Raw genomic sequence first — 13233 nt, 5'->3', positions numbered from 1 at the left:
AATCGCTGGTAAATTAAACAAAATATTTCATACAGTATATAGTGTACAGTAGGCTGTGTGATTTAATATTTAGGCTAATGCAGAAAGTCATAAAGCATGAACTTTACAAAACACATAGACTATTGTGTCAGTGTACCTGATGCTATCATGCCAATACTTTGATGTATATTGTACTGAACAATTATCAAATGAATAGTACTGTATGTATGGCATTGACAAATTAAAATAAAATAATTACCGCTTGGTACATTTAAAAGATATCCCTGCTATTACAATAGTATATTTGGGAAAGATATTAAATGTAGCCATTAATAAATAAACCAAATCCAATGTAAGTATTTAAAAAAAGAAAGGTATTGCATTTGTGCTGTCCAGAACGTGTCTCGCCTACTCCCGGAAATGAGGTAATGTTATACTAGCGAGCTCTTGTCCAATCAGCGCTGCCGTCAGCAGCAGAACTGCAATGGCGGCGAACGGAGAAAGAGACGCTCTGTGTGCTGGAAGTAAACAGAAGCAACCTGGAGAACAGATTTCACATGATACCGGACATGTGTTTAAAGAATGCGTTGGCTCAATTCTCGATTCCCTAGCGGAGTTTGGCACAAAGGTCTGTTTAAATAATGCATGTGCTTTTAAACAGTGTTTATGAAACCCGACATGTATCACTATACAGATGAATATTCAAGTCCTGTGTATAACGGTGTGTTGGCTTGCTCTTTTAATATTTTACGCGATGATAAAGAACAATGAAAAGCGTAGCATATAAGTTACTTATTAAACGGAGAGAGAGCGAAAAAAAGCCAAAGGACAACAATTTCGGTAGCATGCCTATGAGATCTTAGATATTAAATAGCTTAATATTGTTTTACAGTTAAAAGTGGGTGAAGGAGTGTTGAATGTCACTGTCAGTGTCGACAGTGTGAACATTTCTGGGCTTCAGCCATCACATGTGCACACCTGTTTACAACAATATATCTTAAAGCTACAGGTAAGTCAGCATCCATGTAACGTTAAGTTAGTTAATGCAGAATGTTACCCATATAACGTAAAGAACACCGTGGCATCATATGCATTACTTTTGTTTACTCTCATTATAAGGTTGTCTGAAAATCTTGATTTTGATTGGTCCGTTTGTGGCGGACTGGGCTGCAACACTGACCGCTGTCCAAGAAAACAGATTTCTGATAACTGTAGTTGTTTCATATTTTTCATGTCATTCTGCCTCTAATACACTGAAATATAGTTTATATTGATTTGTAAAAAAGCAGTGTAATATTAGTAAATATAGCTGCAAGCAGCAATTACGGGGTCAAGCCCAACAATTGCCCAAAGGGAAATATTTTGGACAGATGATCAGATTTTGAAAACCAAAGCAATGTAATATTAGTAATAATTTCTGCATAATGTCAGGATCCTGATCAGCCTAATTGGCATTAAAGATACCAGTTACATTATCTGTCACATCAAAGCCTGATAAATGCATTTGAACGCATACACTGAATACCTCTCTGTCACTTTCAGTCAATATCTGAGAATCTGAAGCAAATTGAGGTGGATTCTAATTGCCCCGATCCAGGCACCAGTGAAAGTACGCTAGGATGCAGACAAGAAACAGCGGAAACATGTGAGCAGATGGAGGTTGACTCTGTGAATGTTTCTCCTACATCCCAACACTGTGGTGTACACGAGGATCGTAACAAGACTGATGACAATGTTCAGATCAAGGCTGGTAAATCTGAGGTAAAGCATGACGTTTAAATCTACATATTGATATTGATGATGGAGTATCGTCCCTTGGTTTAAGAGTGCACTACATTTTTCTTTTATGTTTTTCGGTAGTGTTTTAAAGAAACTGCTGGTATTACAAGAGAGAAACTAGTTAATTAACCTAAAACAAAAATGCATTAAAACACATTTCAGTTGTCGAAGTCGATAGCCTCGTGGGCAGTGTTCCGACATGTGGCGCGGTTGTGCATCGGGCGACCCGGGTTTGATTCCCATCTCGTGGTCCTGTCCCGAACCTACCCCCTTCTCTCTCTCCCACTTCGCTTCCTGTCACCTCTCTCACTTAACTGTACAAATAAAGCAAAAATGCCAAAAAATAAATCTTATAAAAATTGAAATGTTTTTTTTTTATTTCATCTATTTTTTATTTTCATGGAGCCTTTATGTTGATAAACTGCATAATTTGCTTCCATTCAATTGATGTTCATTTTTATTATATTTATATTTGCAGATGTTTCTTTTTATGACAGATGTTTACTTTTTGCTTAAGTGCCTAATTTGATTGTCTGATAGTGGCTATTTATTATTTGCATGCAGTCAGGCCCATTTGGTCAGTGTGTATGACTATGAATTGCTATCTATGGACAGACAGTTCAGAATGAATGGAGGCCTCCTTCAGTGGCTGCTTTTCCTCGGAGAAAAACAAATAGCCACCCACTTGGAGAGTCCTGAGAGAGGTCCTGGTCCTTGCAACATTATGAAGTGGATGTTCATTACATGCTGAGATTGCATGTGGGCGAAGGACAAGGAGGCCCTCATTTTTTTATTGCTTATTTATTTACAGTCGCTATAATAAAAAGCCAAAGCAAATCACAACCTCAAATAGTTGCGTGTGGAAAATGTTTTGATTCCTGCAATAATTGTGTCCACTGCATTCACTTGTTACTCATGTAGCCCACATGGCCCTAGTATTGCTCATTATAACTAAACAGCAAAAAGAAGACAGTGAATTGATTTTTTTTCTCAATAGCTCATCAATCCGACCCTCATTGCCCTCTCTTGCTCATTTTCTCAGATTGAACGCAGGATATCTGCATTTATAGAGCGCAAACAGCTGGAGATCAATGAAAACAATGTGAGGGAGTTTTGCAACGTGATCGACTGCAATCAGGGTGAGCATGGCAGGGCAGCCTGGGGAGGGTGGGGGTCGGTGGGATACTGCACATCAATTGCCAATGTTTATAAAAGTGCTGATTTTCATGGGCGAGGGGTCAGAATGCTGGGCTTAAACTACAAAATACTCTTTATCGTTACCTAAAGCAGGTCGTTTGCTTTGAGCTTGTTTGACTTGAGTTATTTACCAGTGCATATAGTATGTACATTACTAGTAAAAAGTTTGAACATACATTACTGTCTTTATGATTATTCTAAATATTCTAATTTACCTTTAGCCTTAAAAATGTGTTTTGGGTGTCAGGATCAATCACCGAATATTTCACCATACATACACTAATATGGGAAAGAATTTTAATAAACATGTTTATCTATTCCAGTAAATTCAATCAAAACAGATATTAATGTTATAGTTTACAATACCATATTAAAGAATTTTTGTTCAGCTCTGAGCTTTATGCAGACCAGTCAAATTTTCCACAATGGCTGAATCAATTATTTCTTTTTGAATCTTTCTTTGTCCACAGGGGCATTGTCATGTTGAGATAGAAAAGGGTCCGGCAAACCGTTGATATAAAATGAGAAGCACACAATTCTCTAGAATATCATTGTATGCTGTAGCATTTAGATTCATGCTCACAGAAATGACAAAAGTAGTCAAACCTGTTCTTTAGAAGGAGACGTCCCAGTACTTTTATCCATTTTGGGGCGGTTTCTCAGACAAGGCTTAAGACTAGTCCTAGACTAAAATAAATATTAGAGCTGTCTAAACTGAAAACAGTTAGCAGTCTTAAAACACATCAATGCCATTGTTTTGTCTCAAAATGCACAAAAGTAATGTTTTTTGAAAGGCGTGTTTGTAAAAACGACTTAAATGTCCTAATTTAACTAAGGCCTAGTCCTGGTTTAAGAGAATCCCTGTCCGGGAAACCACCCCATAGTGTGTTAAATGTAGCATCTCACACCACAGGACCTGTCAATTTGATAAAACTTTTATATTTATTTTAGCTACACACTGTTCATTCTGTCAACCAACCTGTGGAGTGGGGTGTTTTAAATAGTATTTAAGAAGTTCCCATGGATGCTTGGTATTTGTTGTCTGCTTCTACCGAATCCATTAAAAAACATTTTAACTAGAAGAGAACTTTAGACTGTTTGTACATGAATTTTCATTCCCTTGTCATAATTGAACTATGAATTATGTAGAATATCTACAATTTAACAATAGTTTTTTTTTATTCCTTTTGGATTATAGAGAACAGCTGTGCCAGAACAGATGCAGTCTTCACACCATATCCTGGTTTCAAGAGTCATGTCAAAGGTTTATTCAATTCTGTTACATTTTTCCATATTTGCACACCATCCCACCAACCTAACTATGTAGACTATCTAGGCCTATGATAAATAATCATATTTCATTAAAAATATGTTGTTTCTGCTTTTTGCGCAGTACTTCATATACCTATGCACACATACTCTATAAAAACGCAATGATATGTTAGTTTCAGAATTATGGCTGCATTATTCTAGGTTGTAGTCATGGATCAGTAATTGTTTTTCTTGGCTATTGTAGTGACACGTGTGGTCAATACATATGGACCCCAAACCAGAAAGGTGCACGTTGATCTGGGAGACCATCAGCAGGGCTCAATTAGCAGAGACTGTGGAAATCCTGCCATTGAAGAGAGACTTCATAACATGGAAGCCCACCTGAAACTTCCACCAGGTTAGCTAGTTCAATTGAAGTGCGGCTCGCCTGTTTATAGTCATTTCCTGGACATGTCTTTGTTTTTCTATAATATATATTTCTAGAAATACATATTTAACCATGCTATTTTTCATAGTCAGCAGTAAGGACTCTGTGTGTGCTGATAAATTAAGTTTTGATTGTTATTTAGCGCTGATGTTGCTTTATGTGTCTTATAGCAGGTCCAGTTCCTCAAAGCGTATATCAGCGGCTAAAGAAACTTGAAGATCGAATTCTGGAGCTTGAGGGTCTTTCCCCAGAGTACTTCCACTCCACAGTAAGTGGTGGGGAGAGAGAATGCGTGCGTGTTCTTGTTTGTTGGAGAAGTGGATGATCAGATATTGAATTAATCTGCGGTATCATTCCAGAAGTTCCACTCTCTTGGAATGTCCACAGTAGCTTGTAAACGCAGTGGACAAGACACTGGATGACTCTTTTGTCTAAATAAATCAGAATATCAATACACACAATGTGTTTATTTTGGAAAATAATAGCGAGGGATGGTAACTTGAACATGTAGATGTGTTATCTGAAAGGCAAGCTCACGCTACAGAACTGTCAGACTACCTGAATCGCTGTGGTTCTCAAACTAAATAACAATGTATCTTATCGTAGCAGCATACACACTGCAAGACCTTTGGTCAAGAGACACTCATGACTACCAGTGAAACCAGTTGATGGTGCATTTCTGCCACATACTGGGATGAATATGAAGTGTTAAAGTGCTATTAAAGGCTTTTCTATATTCTATTATACAGACTTGTGCCTTTTAGATATTTTAAGAGAGCTTTATGACCAATTTAACACTCTTTGTAATGGTGATGAATACCAGCAGTTTTTAATTTCTCTGTAGGATAACTTGATCAATCTTTCTCTGGTTACACAGGGATTGGCTGTATTGGTTCCACAAATGCGTTGCATCACGCACAAAGCGAAAGCACAGAGACTGTTGCTCATTTATCAAGCAAAGGGGGTTGTTTTTTAAAGGTGCAGTAATAAAAAACAATTTGTTTTTGAAAAAAACTTTCTTCCAAGGCTCAGACAAAGGGTGGATTGATCATTAAAACTTACGACATTATAAGTGGATCTCAGAGAAATATAGCTTAAAGAGACGAGGTTTATTTATGCCATATGACATTTTTCTATTTCTGCCTTTTCAAATGACGGTACATTTTAGCTAGACAACCAAGTGAATTAGTACTTAGGTCAGTGTGTCAATAGTTTTGCCACCACAGGTTCTGTTTGTTTTTACACCACACACAGCGCACATCCTTGTTACGTTGACTTCTCACTTCTGTGTTTCCTCCCGCGCTCACGATAGGCGACGAAAGAGTTCTTCAAAACCATTAAAAGCCGATATGAGTGATATTTTTTCCCTCACTTCAGAATTTGTTATCCCTGTCAGATTGTAGCCCATCAAAGTTAGCTGAGTAAGTGCTCTTGAACCATTTCGACGCCTCCTCACACCAGCTTCACTTAGTTTGGTGCTGGACTGAAAGCTAGCTGATTTCCATGTCCTTTACAATGTGTGTGTGTCTGTGTATTGCCTGTAAAGTGGGACGTTGAGTGCCGTCAAATATGCTGATCTTCTTAGTTTGTGGCGGCGCTTTTAGCAAATAGAATGAATTAATTGTACTCTGCTGAACATGCCTGAGCCGATATCATCTCCCTGCCAAATGGGCTCCTGGGCATGGCGAAAAGTGATGATGAAAATGAAGATAAATTATGGGTAACAGATAAAAAGAGATGGACAGTATAAATGAAAAGGCCATCGGGTCACAGGAGAAAAAATCCAATGGCCCCCACTTAATGCTGTTAATCAGTGAAAGTCCATGGCAGCGCTGGTCTGTTGAAAGTGATTGAGTGACGATGAAGGACATCTCTGTTTTATACTCTAATCATGTGACGTTTCTGCCCACTTACTGCTAAATGTCCTTGTCCTTGGTTAATGGTTTTGGCTGCCTTTCCATTTTTCCCTCTTGGAAATAGTTTGCACCTCTTTCTTTTATTCTGTGAATAAGGTCATAGTGGAGATTTTGGTTTAATCTGATACTGAGATAAACGCCATTTAAAGACATCTCATGTGCCTTGTCTGTATATATCAGCATTCATTTTACACACCCGTTTCTTTTCTTTTAGAATTACTCGCACAAACGGCCTAAAACCTCCGTGTCCCAGGTAAGTTCCATTAGTGATGCAGTCATGGGGAAAAATGTGAAGCACCTGCTGTTAAATGAGAATGTCTCGGCTGATGAAAACGTTCTTGTTTTAATAGAACTGCAGTCTCGCTGAGCTCGATGGGAAGATCAGCGCCGTCAAAGCTGCCTTGCTGAAAAAAACAAGCATGTTTCAACCCACAGACGCAGGGGAGTTTCCATATTGACATACGTACATAATGGACCTGTATTCTTAAACTGCTCGTGGATTTCATCGTTTTTTACTTCATCAACATTAATTTAGTTCTGGATGTCATCCGAATATTTAACAATAGTGTGTATAAAGCTACGCTGATTGTATTTCAATAAATAAGCAAATGCATGGTTTACAGCATTGTAACAACATTGATTATTTTTACGTGTAAGTTTTATTTACGCATTTGTTTTTGATTATCGTAATTCATGTTACTTTTTTATGCCACTTAAGAATGTTAATAAACACACACATGAGAAATGCATTTACCTTTTAAGCATTTTTACTGGAAACATCCCCTCTATAGCCTCTACATAAAGTCCAATGAGCTGTTGAAATTGAAATCTTCATCCTCGGAATAAATAATGCATTTCATTCAATTAATTATTTTGGGTCTCAAGAATAACCTGAAAAATACCTGTTTTTAAATGAAATGCAAAACTGTATTAAAATGATAACAAACTGTTGTAGTTATTAAAGATAAAATAAATGTAATCATTTCAAACTAAAAGAAAACCTACAGCAGCATAAATCTTTATACTGTGTGACCATCATAATAACTTGACAGAAATTACGATCAGCAATAATTTATCTGCGATACAAGAAATAGCAAACAAATCAGGATTGTTATTAAATAAAAGCTTTATGAATTTGACTGCTATTATTTTAGAAAAAATACTTCATAAGCAATCATGTGAGCCAGGAGGTCATGAATATGTAAATGTTAAAAGCGATCTGTGATTATTACAGTACATGTGATTGAGGGGAAAGGTGACTGCTTAAAGAACATGTGAATGTGATTGCTAACGGCAGGCAGTGTGAACGGACAGCAGCAGCTGCTGTGACTCTCAGCATACTTCTGTAGCCCGTCAATGCAAGTTCTCCTTAATTAGGATTCAATTTACAAAAGAAAGTTGCAACTACTTTTGTCGTCTAAACGTGCACATATGACTGTATTACAACAGCGCCTTCATCTGGGTTTGATGATTGGGGAAGAATATTCTCTTTCTTGTAAGTTATTAAATCATTTTGAAAGATAATGTTTTTAATCAGATTGTACGCTTGTAATGTTATTTATGAGGAACATTTTTTTTATCTTGCTGTACTGTTCTGCAGAAGCTGGGATTCTGTTTCTCTCGACTTAGACTTGCATTCAAAATCCACCAACTCCATAGTGACAGGTAATTAAAACTGCCTGAGTGAAGGCTTGTCAAAACAGCAGACTTGTTGAAATTCTCTGTGTGGGGGCTGCGATCTGTTGTAACGGTGAAGTGGGAAGCAAAAGCTGACTCCTCCAGGTGTTCAGACAGAACTCTTTAATTTTTGCTCCAGCTTTCTGAGCCCGAAAAAGGCCCGCAATGCACCCTGGGAGGTGTGTACTTGAACAGTAACAAAGCAAAAGGGGGAGTTGTCTATTGTCACCCCCCAGCTTTTGTCTCAGGCTCGGACCCTTATGTGGCTTAAGGGGAACAAATTGGCTTGACAATAACAAATGGATTATAAAAGTGAATTAAGGCCTTTGTTCTGAAGTACGGCTCACCAATGTCCGTTTGTCCCTCTGGTCATTAAGTCGTGAACGCGGGTTAATAGGCAGGTGAAATAGGCCGGTCTACATCAGCGTCTGGCAGTAACTGTCGTTTGTTGACATTTACTTCAGAAATGATTTCTTTTGTGGCGTTATTTCTTCTTAAATAGGAGACAAAGTCTTTTAACTTTTAATAGTACAGTGTTAATCTGCCTTTACCATAAATATGTACAAAAGCTAAATATATAGAAGCATACCAAATATTCAACATAAATCACTATGTTACTATTTTATACAAGTAGACGGAGCTGTTTTGAGTCAGTGGAGGATTAACTCTGTTCCCCACCCCAATCACTCCACTTCACCCAGCTATTCTGTATATAGTAAAAGGTACTTCCGTCCCAATTTGCTTACTGGTTTCTCTCTGTTCGGTATCTCCTCTGTGCTGCCCGTATGATTAAGATTGGCGATCTCAAGAAAAGCCAGTTAGGTTTTTCTCTACTTCTTTGGTTCTCCTGCATTGTGTGTGAAAGAGACATAGACTCATAACCATTCATAACTCCCAAACTCTTAATGGGCTTCAACCCTCCAAAAAGAAGGAAAGAAAGCTTTTCTCCCCCCTCCTCTCGCCTGTGACTAGTCAGATTCAGTCTTTCTTTCCCCGTGGCTCTGTGTCAAAAAAGACTGTTGCTCGCTTGTGCGGGGAACAATGGCGAACAGGGCTGAATCTCTAGCGCTGAACAAAGGGAAGAAAACAGGTTTTTCATTCTGCGGAACATTAGATTCTGACACATTTTAGCATGGCAGTTTTTTTTTGGTGATGAGTGCAGTGGCTGGGCTCTTTAAAAAGGACCACCTGTTGGCTAGCAGGCTGCTCTTCATTAAGCCAGCAACTATTATCACAGAGAGAGGAGCTCCGCAGGGGAGTTCTGAAGTTAACCCTGCCAGTCTGGACCCGCACGCTTCCTGCCATGCAGCAGGAAGTCACACGCTCATTCTGCTTCAATGCCACTACTTGAAGAGATGTCTAGATGTACTTTTGTACCGGTTTTTTTTATGGAATGAAATCGTCAAGGCATTTTATAAAAAGCGACGGCTCTGAATAGTCATTTATTTCGCTGCACATCAAGACTTTACTGAAACATTTTATAATAGGTTACAGAAATTAATTGAACTCAGAGAACTTCATTAAAATTCACTGGCTGTAAATTAAGTTACTGTTTTTACCGTTGCAATAATTGAAATGTGAAAAAAATGGATTTAATTCTAAGCATTTTTGTCTTGTTTTGTAGTACAAATATCTTAAAATGAATTAATTAACTTGAAAATATATATATATATATATATATATACAGCATATTATATAGATCCGCAGAAAAAGATCATTCATTTATTCAGCATTTCTAGATTTGGCCATTCCAGTCCAGTGTCTGTTGAATTTCAACTAAATCAAACCTCAAGAGTGACAAAGTCATTGCTGTTGGATGACTTCATGTCACTTTTATTACATGGAAACTGTAATAAAAATCGAGGTTATCACTTAAAAATGTTTTTTTACCTTTTCCTAAAAACGTACAAATATTACTGTTGTATTGTTTAAAAGTGAATAGGAACTTGTTTTCTTTGTAGTATTTGTCTGAAAAGTAGTCTGAAAAATTACAGAGCATCTGTTATTTTGACCTGTTTCTCCAGTTTTCATTTTCTGCAAATAAATGCAAATAGAAACAATTTTTTAATCTTTCTGTAGAAAGATTTTTCTATTTAAAATTTGGAAGAAATATTGTTAGTAGTTCACAAAAAATGATTGTTTTAACTAAACACATCCTGTAGGCTACCTATAAATAGTACATTCAGAAAAACTGAAAATAATTTTGAAATGGTCTCTTAATTTTTTTTGCAAATATATTTACACAATTGCATTGCTTTTTAGGTGCTTCACTGCAAGAAATTATTTTTCCTACATAGTATTTTTGTCTTGTTTTCAAGTCCTAAAAGAAGCACAGTGACCTAAGATATTAGGTGTTGTTTTCAACTGTTGAGTTTATGCTTCAAACAAGCAAAATATCTGCTCATTTAGTTTGACCCTTTTTTAAGTACTAGTACTTAATTCCTGTTTATTTTTCGTACCCCATAGGCAAATAATTTCCTTCATTTTACATGTTTTTTCAGAAAACAAGAATTAACATCTTAGGTCACTTTGCTTTGTTATTTAGATTTTTTTTATATTTGCACTGAAGGACAAGGGCAAACATCCTATGTAAATAAATCATTTGTTGCAGTCTGCCAAGGTTTACATTTCACCACCATGCGTGTTCCCTGGGAATGGAACCCATGTCCTTGCTGCTGCAAGCTCAGTTCTCTACCAGTTAACCTAGAAACGAAATGTGAGATGCATACTTAAACCCATGTAATTGAGGGCAATAGAAACCTCAGCTTTTCTGTACCCTTTTGGACTGCAATTCAAATTGAAATAAAAGGCAATATATTTAGAAACCTTTAACCGTGTACGCACAGATTATGCCAAGCAGAGTCTAATATAATACATCTTCAGAACAGCCAAAAGGCTGTGTGGCTAGGCTCGCTGGGGTTAAAATGTGGCAGTTATATTGCTAGGATGGAGCAGCAGGAGCCGAATTCAGGCAATTACAATCAAGTCAGGGCGCAGTTAGAGCGTGGGCCTGGAACACGAGTAGGATGCTGATGAGGCACTTAGCCACACAGCCTTAGCCATTGGCCCTCTCCACTGACTGCCAACCCCCCTGCTGGATGGCCATAGATCCCTGAATCCCATGCTCGCACCCTCTCACCTTTAGCCAGGATATATCTGTGATCAAGTAAACACAGAAGCAAAGATGGAAGCTGTGTGTGATTCTTTGGAGATGGACGTATTTTGTTCTCCCAACTGTGTAGTGCAGTAGCAGTGCGTCTGTTCCATTAGTCAAACATTAAACACTTGACCACTTGATTGGATTTAGCCAATTATTAATGATTTACACCCAGTGAAGAAATTGAGAAGCAGAAAAATGGATTAATGGCTCCAGGGTCACTCAGTCTCAACTCAATGTGTCCTTGCAAAAACATGCTGCATTTAGTGAGTTTCTCTCCCCCCTTAAAAATAAGAAGCAATACCATCTACTCTACGGCTTTTCAGAGCACACCTACACCCACGTTTACGCTTGAACACAAATACACTCTTGAACGCTGATGCATTAGGTTGCACACCTGAGGTCTGTGCCTGCCCTGTGTGAGCTCTAATCTAGGGTCCATTCATCATAGTGGGCCCGTCTGAATCACAGAGCCGAGAGGTGGGGGTGTGTTCCCCATCCTGATTACTCCAACCCATCCCAGCTTCACTTCGGCCTCCTGCAACGCCAGCATCTACACAAATCACTTCTGCCCTCCTTCTGGTAGCTGGGTATAGGAGAAGACACCTGAAAGCAATTAGGGATCCAAGCGTAGCCGGGGACTGGTGACTTTTCGAGAGCTTTCCAAACTTTTCCCCCCCACCGGTTGATGTTTTTGTCATGCAAAGACACAAACCTGATTCTGAAGCCCTCGAAATGCTCAGATGCCCAGCTGCTTCTGGATATTTTTAGTAAATGCGTGAGAAAAAGAGTAACTTTGAAATGATGTTATCCAACATTCCTGAAGCTTTTAGCTGCTAAAATGCAAATGAGAGTAATGTCTCCCGTGGCATGAAAACCTCATTTTGCGGCATCTGAGCTGTAATCCACATGAAATATGTTGCCGCACGGGCTCACGTTTTAGCAGGGCTCTGTTTTGGACTAGATTGCTGGTTAGACACCTCAATTTACTCGTGGCTTTCTCTCACTCAATGTTTTGGAAGCCACTTCCCATCTGTATTGTCGACTTGGGGGTTCTGTTGTCCTGAAACACCTCACTCCCAATTCCTTTTGAAATGGCTGTTTTTTAACAGCGCTTTATCCCCCCAGATCCCAGGCGCTGGGCTTGGCGACTCCATTCTTTCAAATTATTCCATCTTTGCACAGAGAGAGAAATTGGATTGTGTTGATCCCGATTTTGCAGCGGGGAAGGTGGCCGTAGCATTATCCTCGGTTTACACTGGTGACGGAGAGGCAATCACACCGAGGCCTCACTCTGACACAAACACTCCAGCCTCTGGACGAGGAAATTACACCACGATAAGTTCTGCCTCTGTGACTCGAGGTCACTCGCTGCCTCACACACACACACACAAGTGTGATCACCTGCTAAAAGGTATTATTCAGATTCAGAATCTGTTCATGTCTAATTTCACTGTTTTCAATCAAATGAAAGCATGAAGACTCTGTACACTCAAAATGAAATGGTGCTATATAGCACTAAAGGTGGTTCTTTGCTCATAATCATAGGGGAACCACTTTTAGTGCTAGCACCATATCTTGGTGCTTCAAGGGTTCTTCATAGGTTCTTTGGGGTGACCGAGGTGCTATATAGCACTGTTTCCATATAAAGAAGCCCCTGTATGGTTCTTCAGCCGTTCTATATAGAACCTCAGTCATCCCAAAGAACCTCTGAAGAACCACTGAAGCACCAAAATATGGTTCTTTATAGCACTAAAAGTGGTTCCCCTATGATTACGAGCCAAGAACACTTTTAGTGCTATATAGCACTATTTGTTTTTAGAGTGTAG

General features: G+C 38.6%; 1 protein-coding gene across 1 annotated transcript; it reads left to right on the top strand.

The window, feature by feature from the left end:
* Nucleotides 1-451: 451 nt before the first annotated feature.
* On the top strand, nt 452-7390 carry mbip (MAP3K12 binding inhibitory protein 1). Its single transcript, XM_057344040.1, has 9 exons — nt 452-607; nt 872-988; nt 1522-1740; nt 2801-2897; nt 4154-4219; nt 4472-4624; nt 4825-4922; nt 6785-6823; nt 6921-7390. Exons 1-9 carry the CDS (start codon nt 464-466, stop codon nt 7026-7028), a joined length of 1041 nt encoding a protein of 346 aa, XP_057200023.1. The 5' UTR covers nt 452-463; the 3' UTR covers nt 7029-7390.
* Nucleotides 7391-13233: the final 5843 nt, after the last annotated feature.

The sequence above is a fragment of the Triplophysa rosa genome, linkage group LG10 (assembly GCF_024868665.1).
Source record: "Triplophysa rosa linkage group LG10, Trosa_1v2, whole genome shotgun sequence".
In the NCBI taxonomy this organism is placed as follows: Eukaryota; Metazoa; Chordata; class Actinopteri; order Cypriniformes; family Nemacheilidae; genus Triplophysa; species Triplophysa rosa.
The sequence above is the reverse complement of the archived record's forward strand: the minus strand, read 5'-3'. Positions and strand labels throughout refer to the sequence as shown.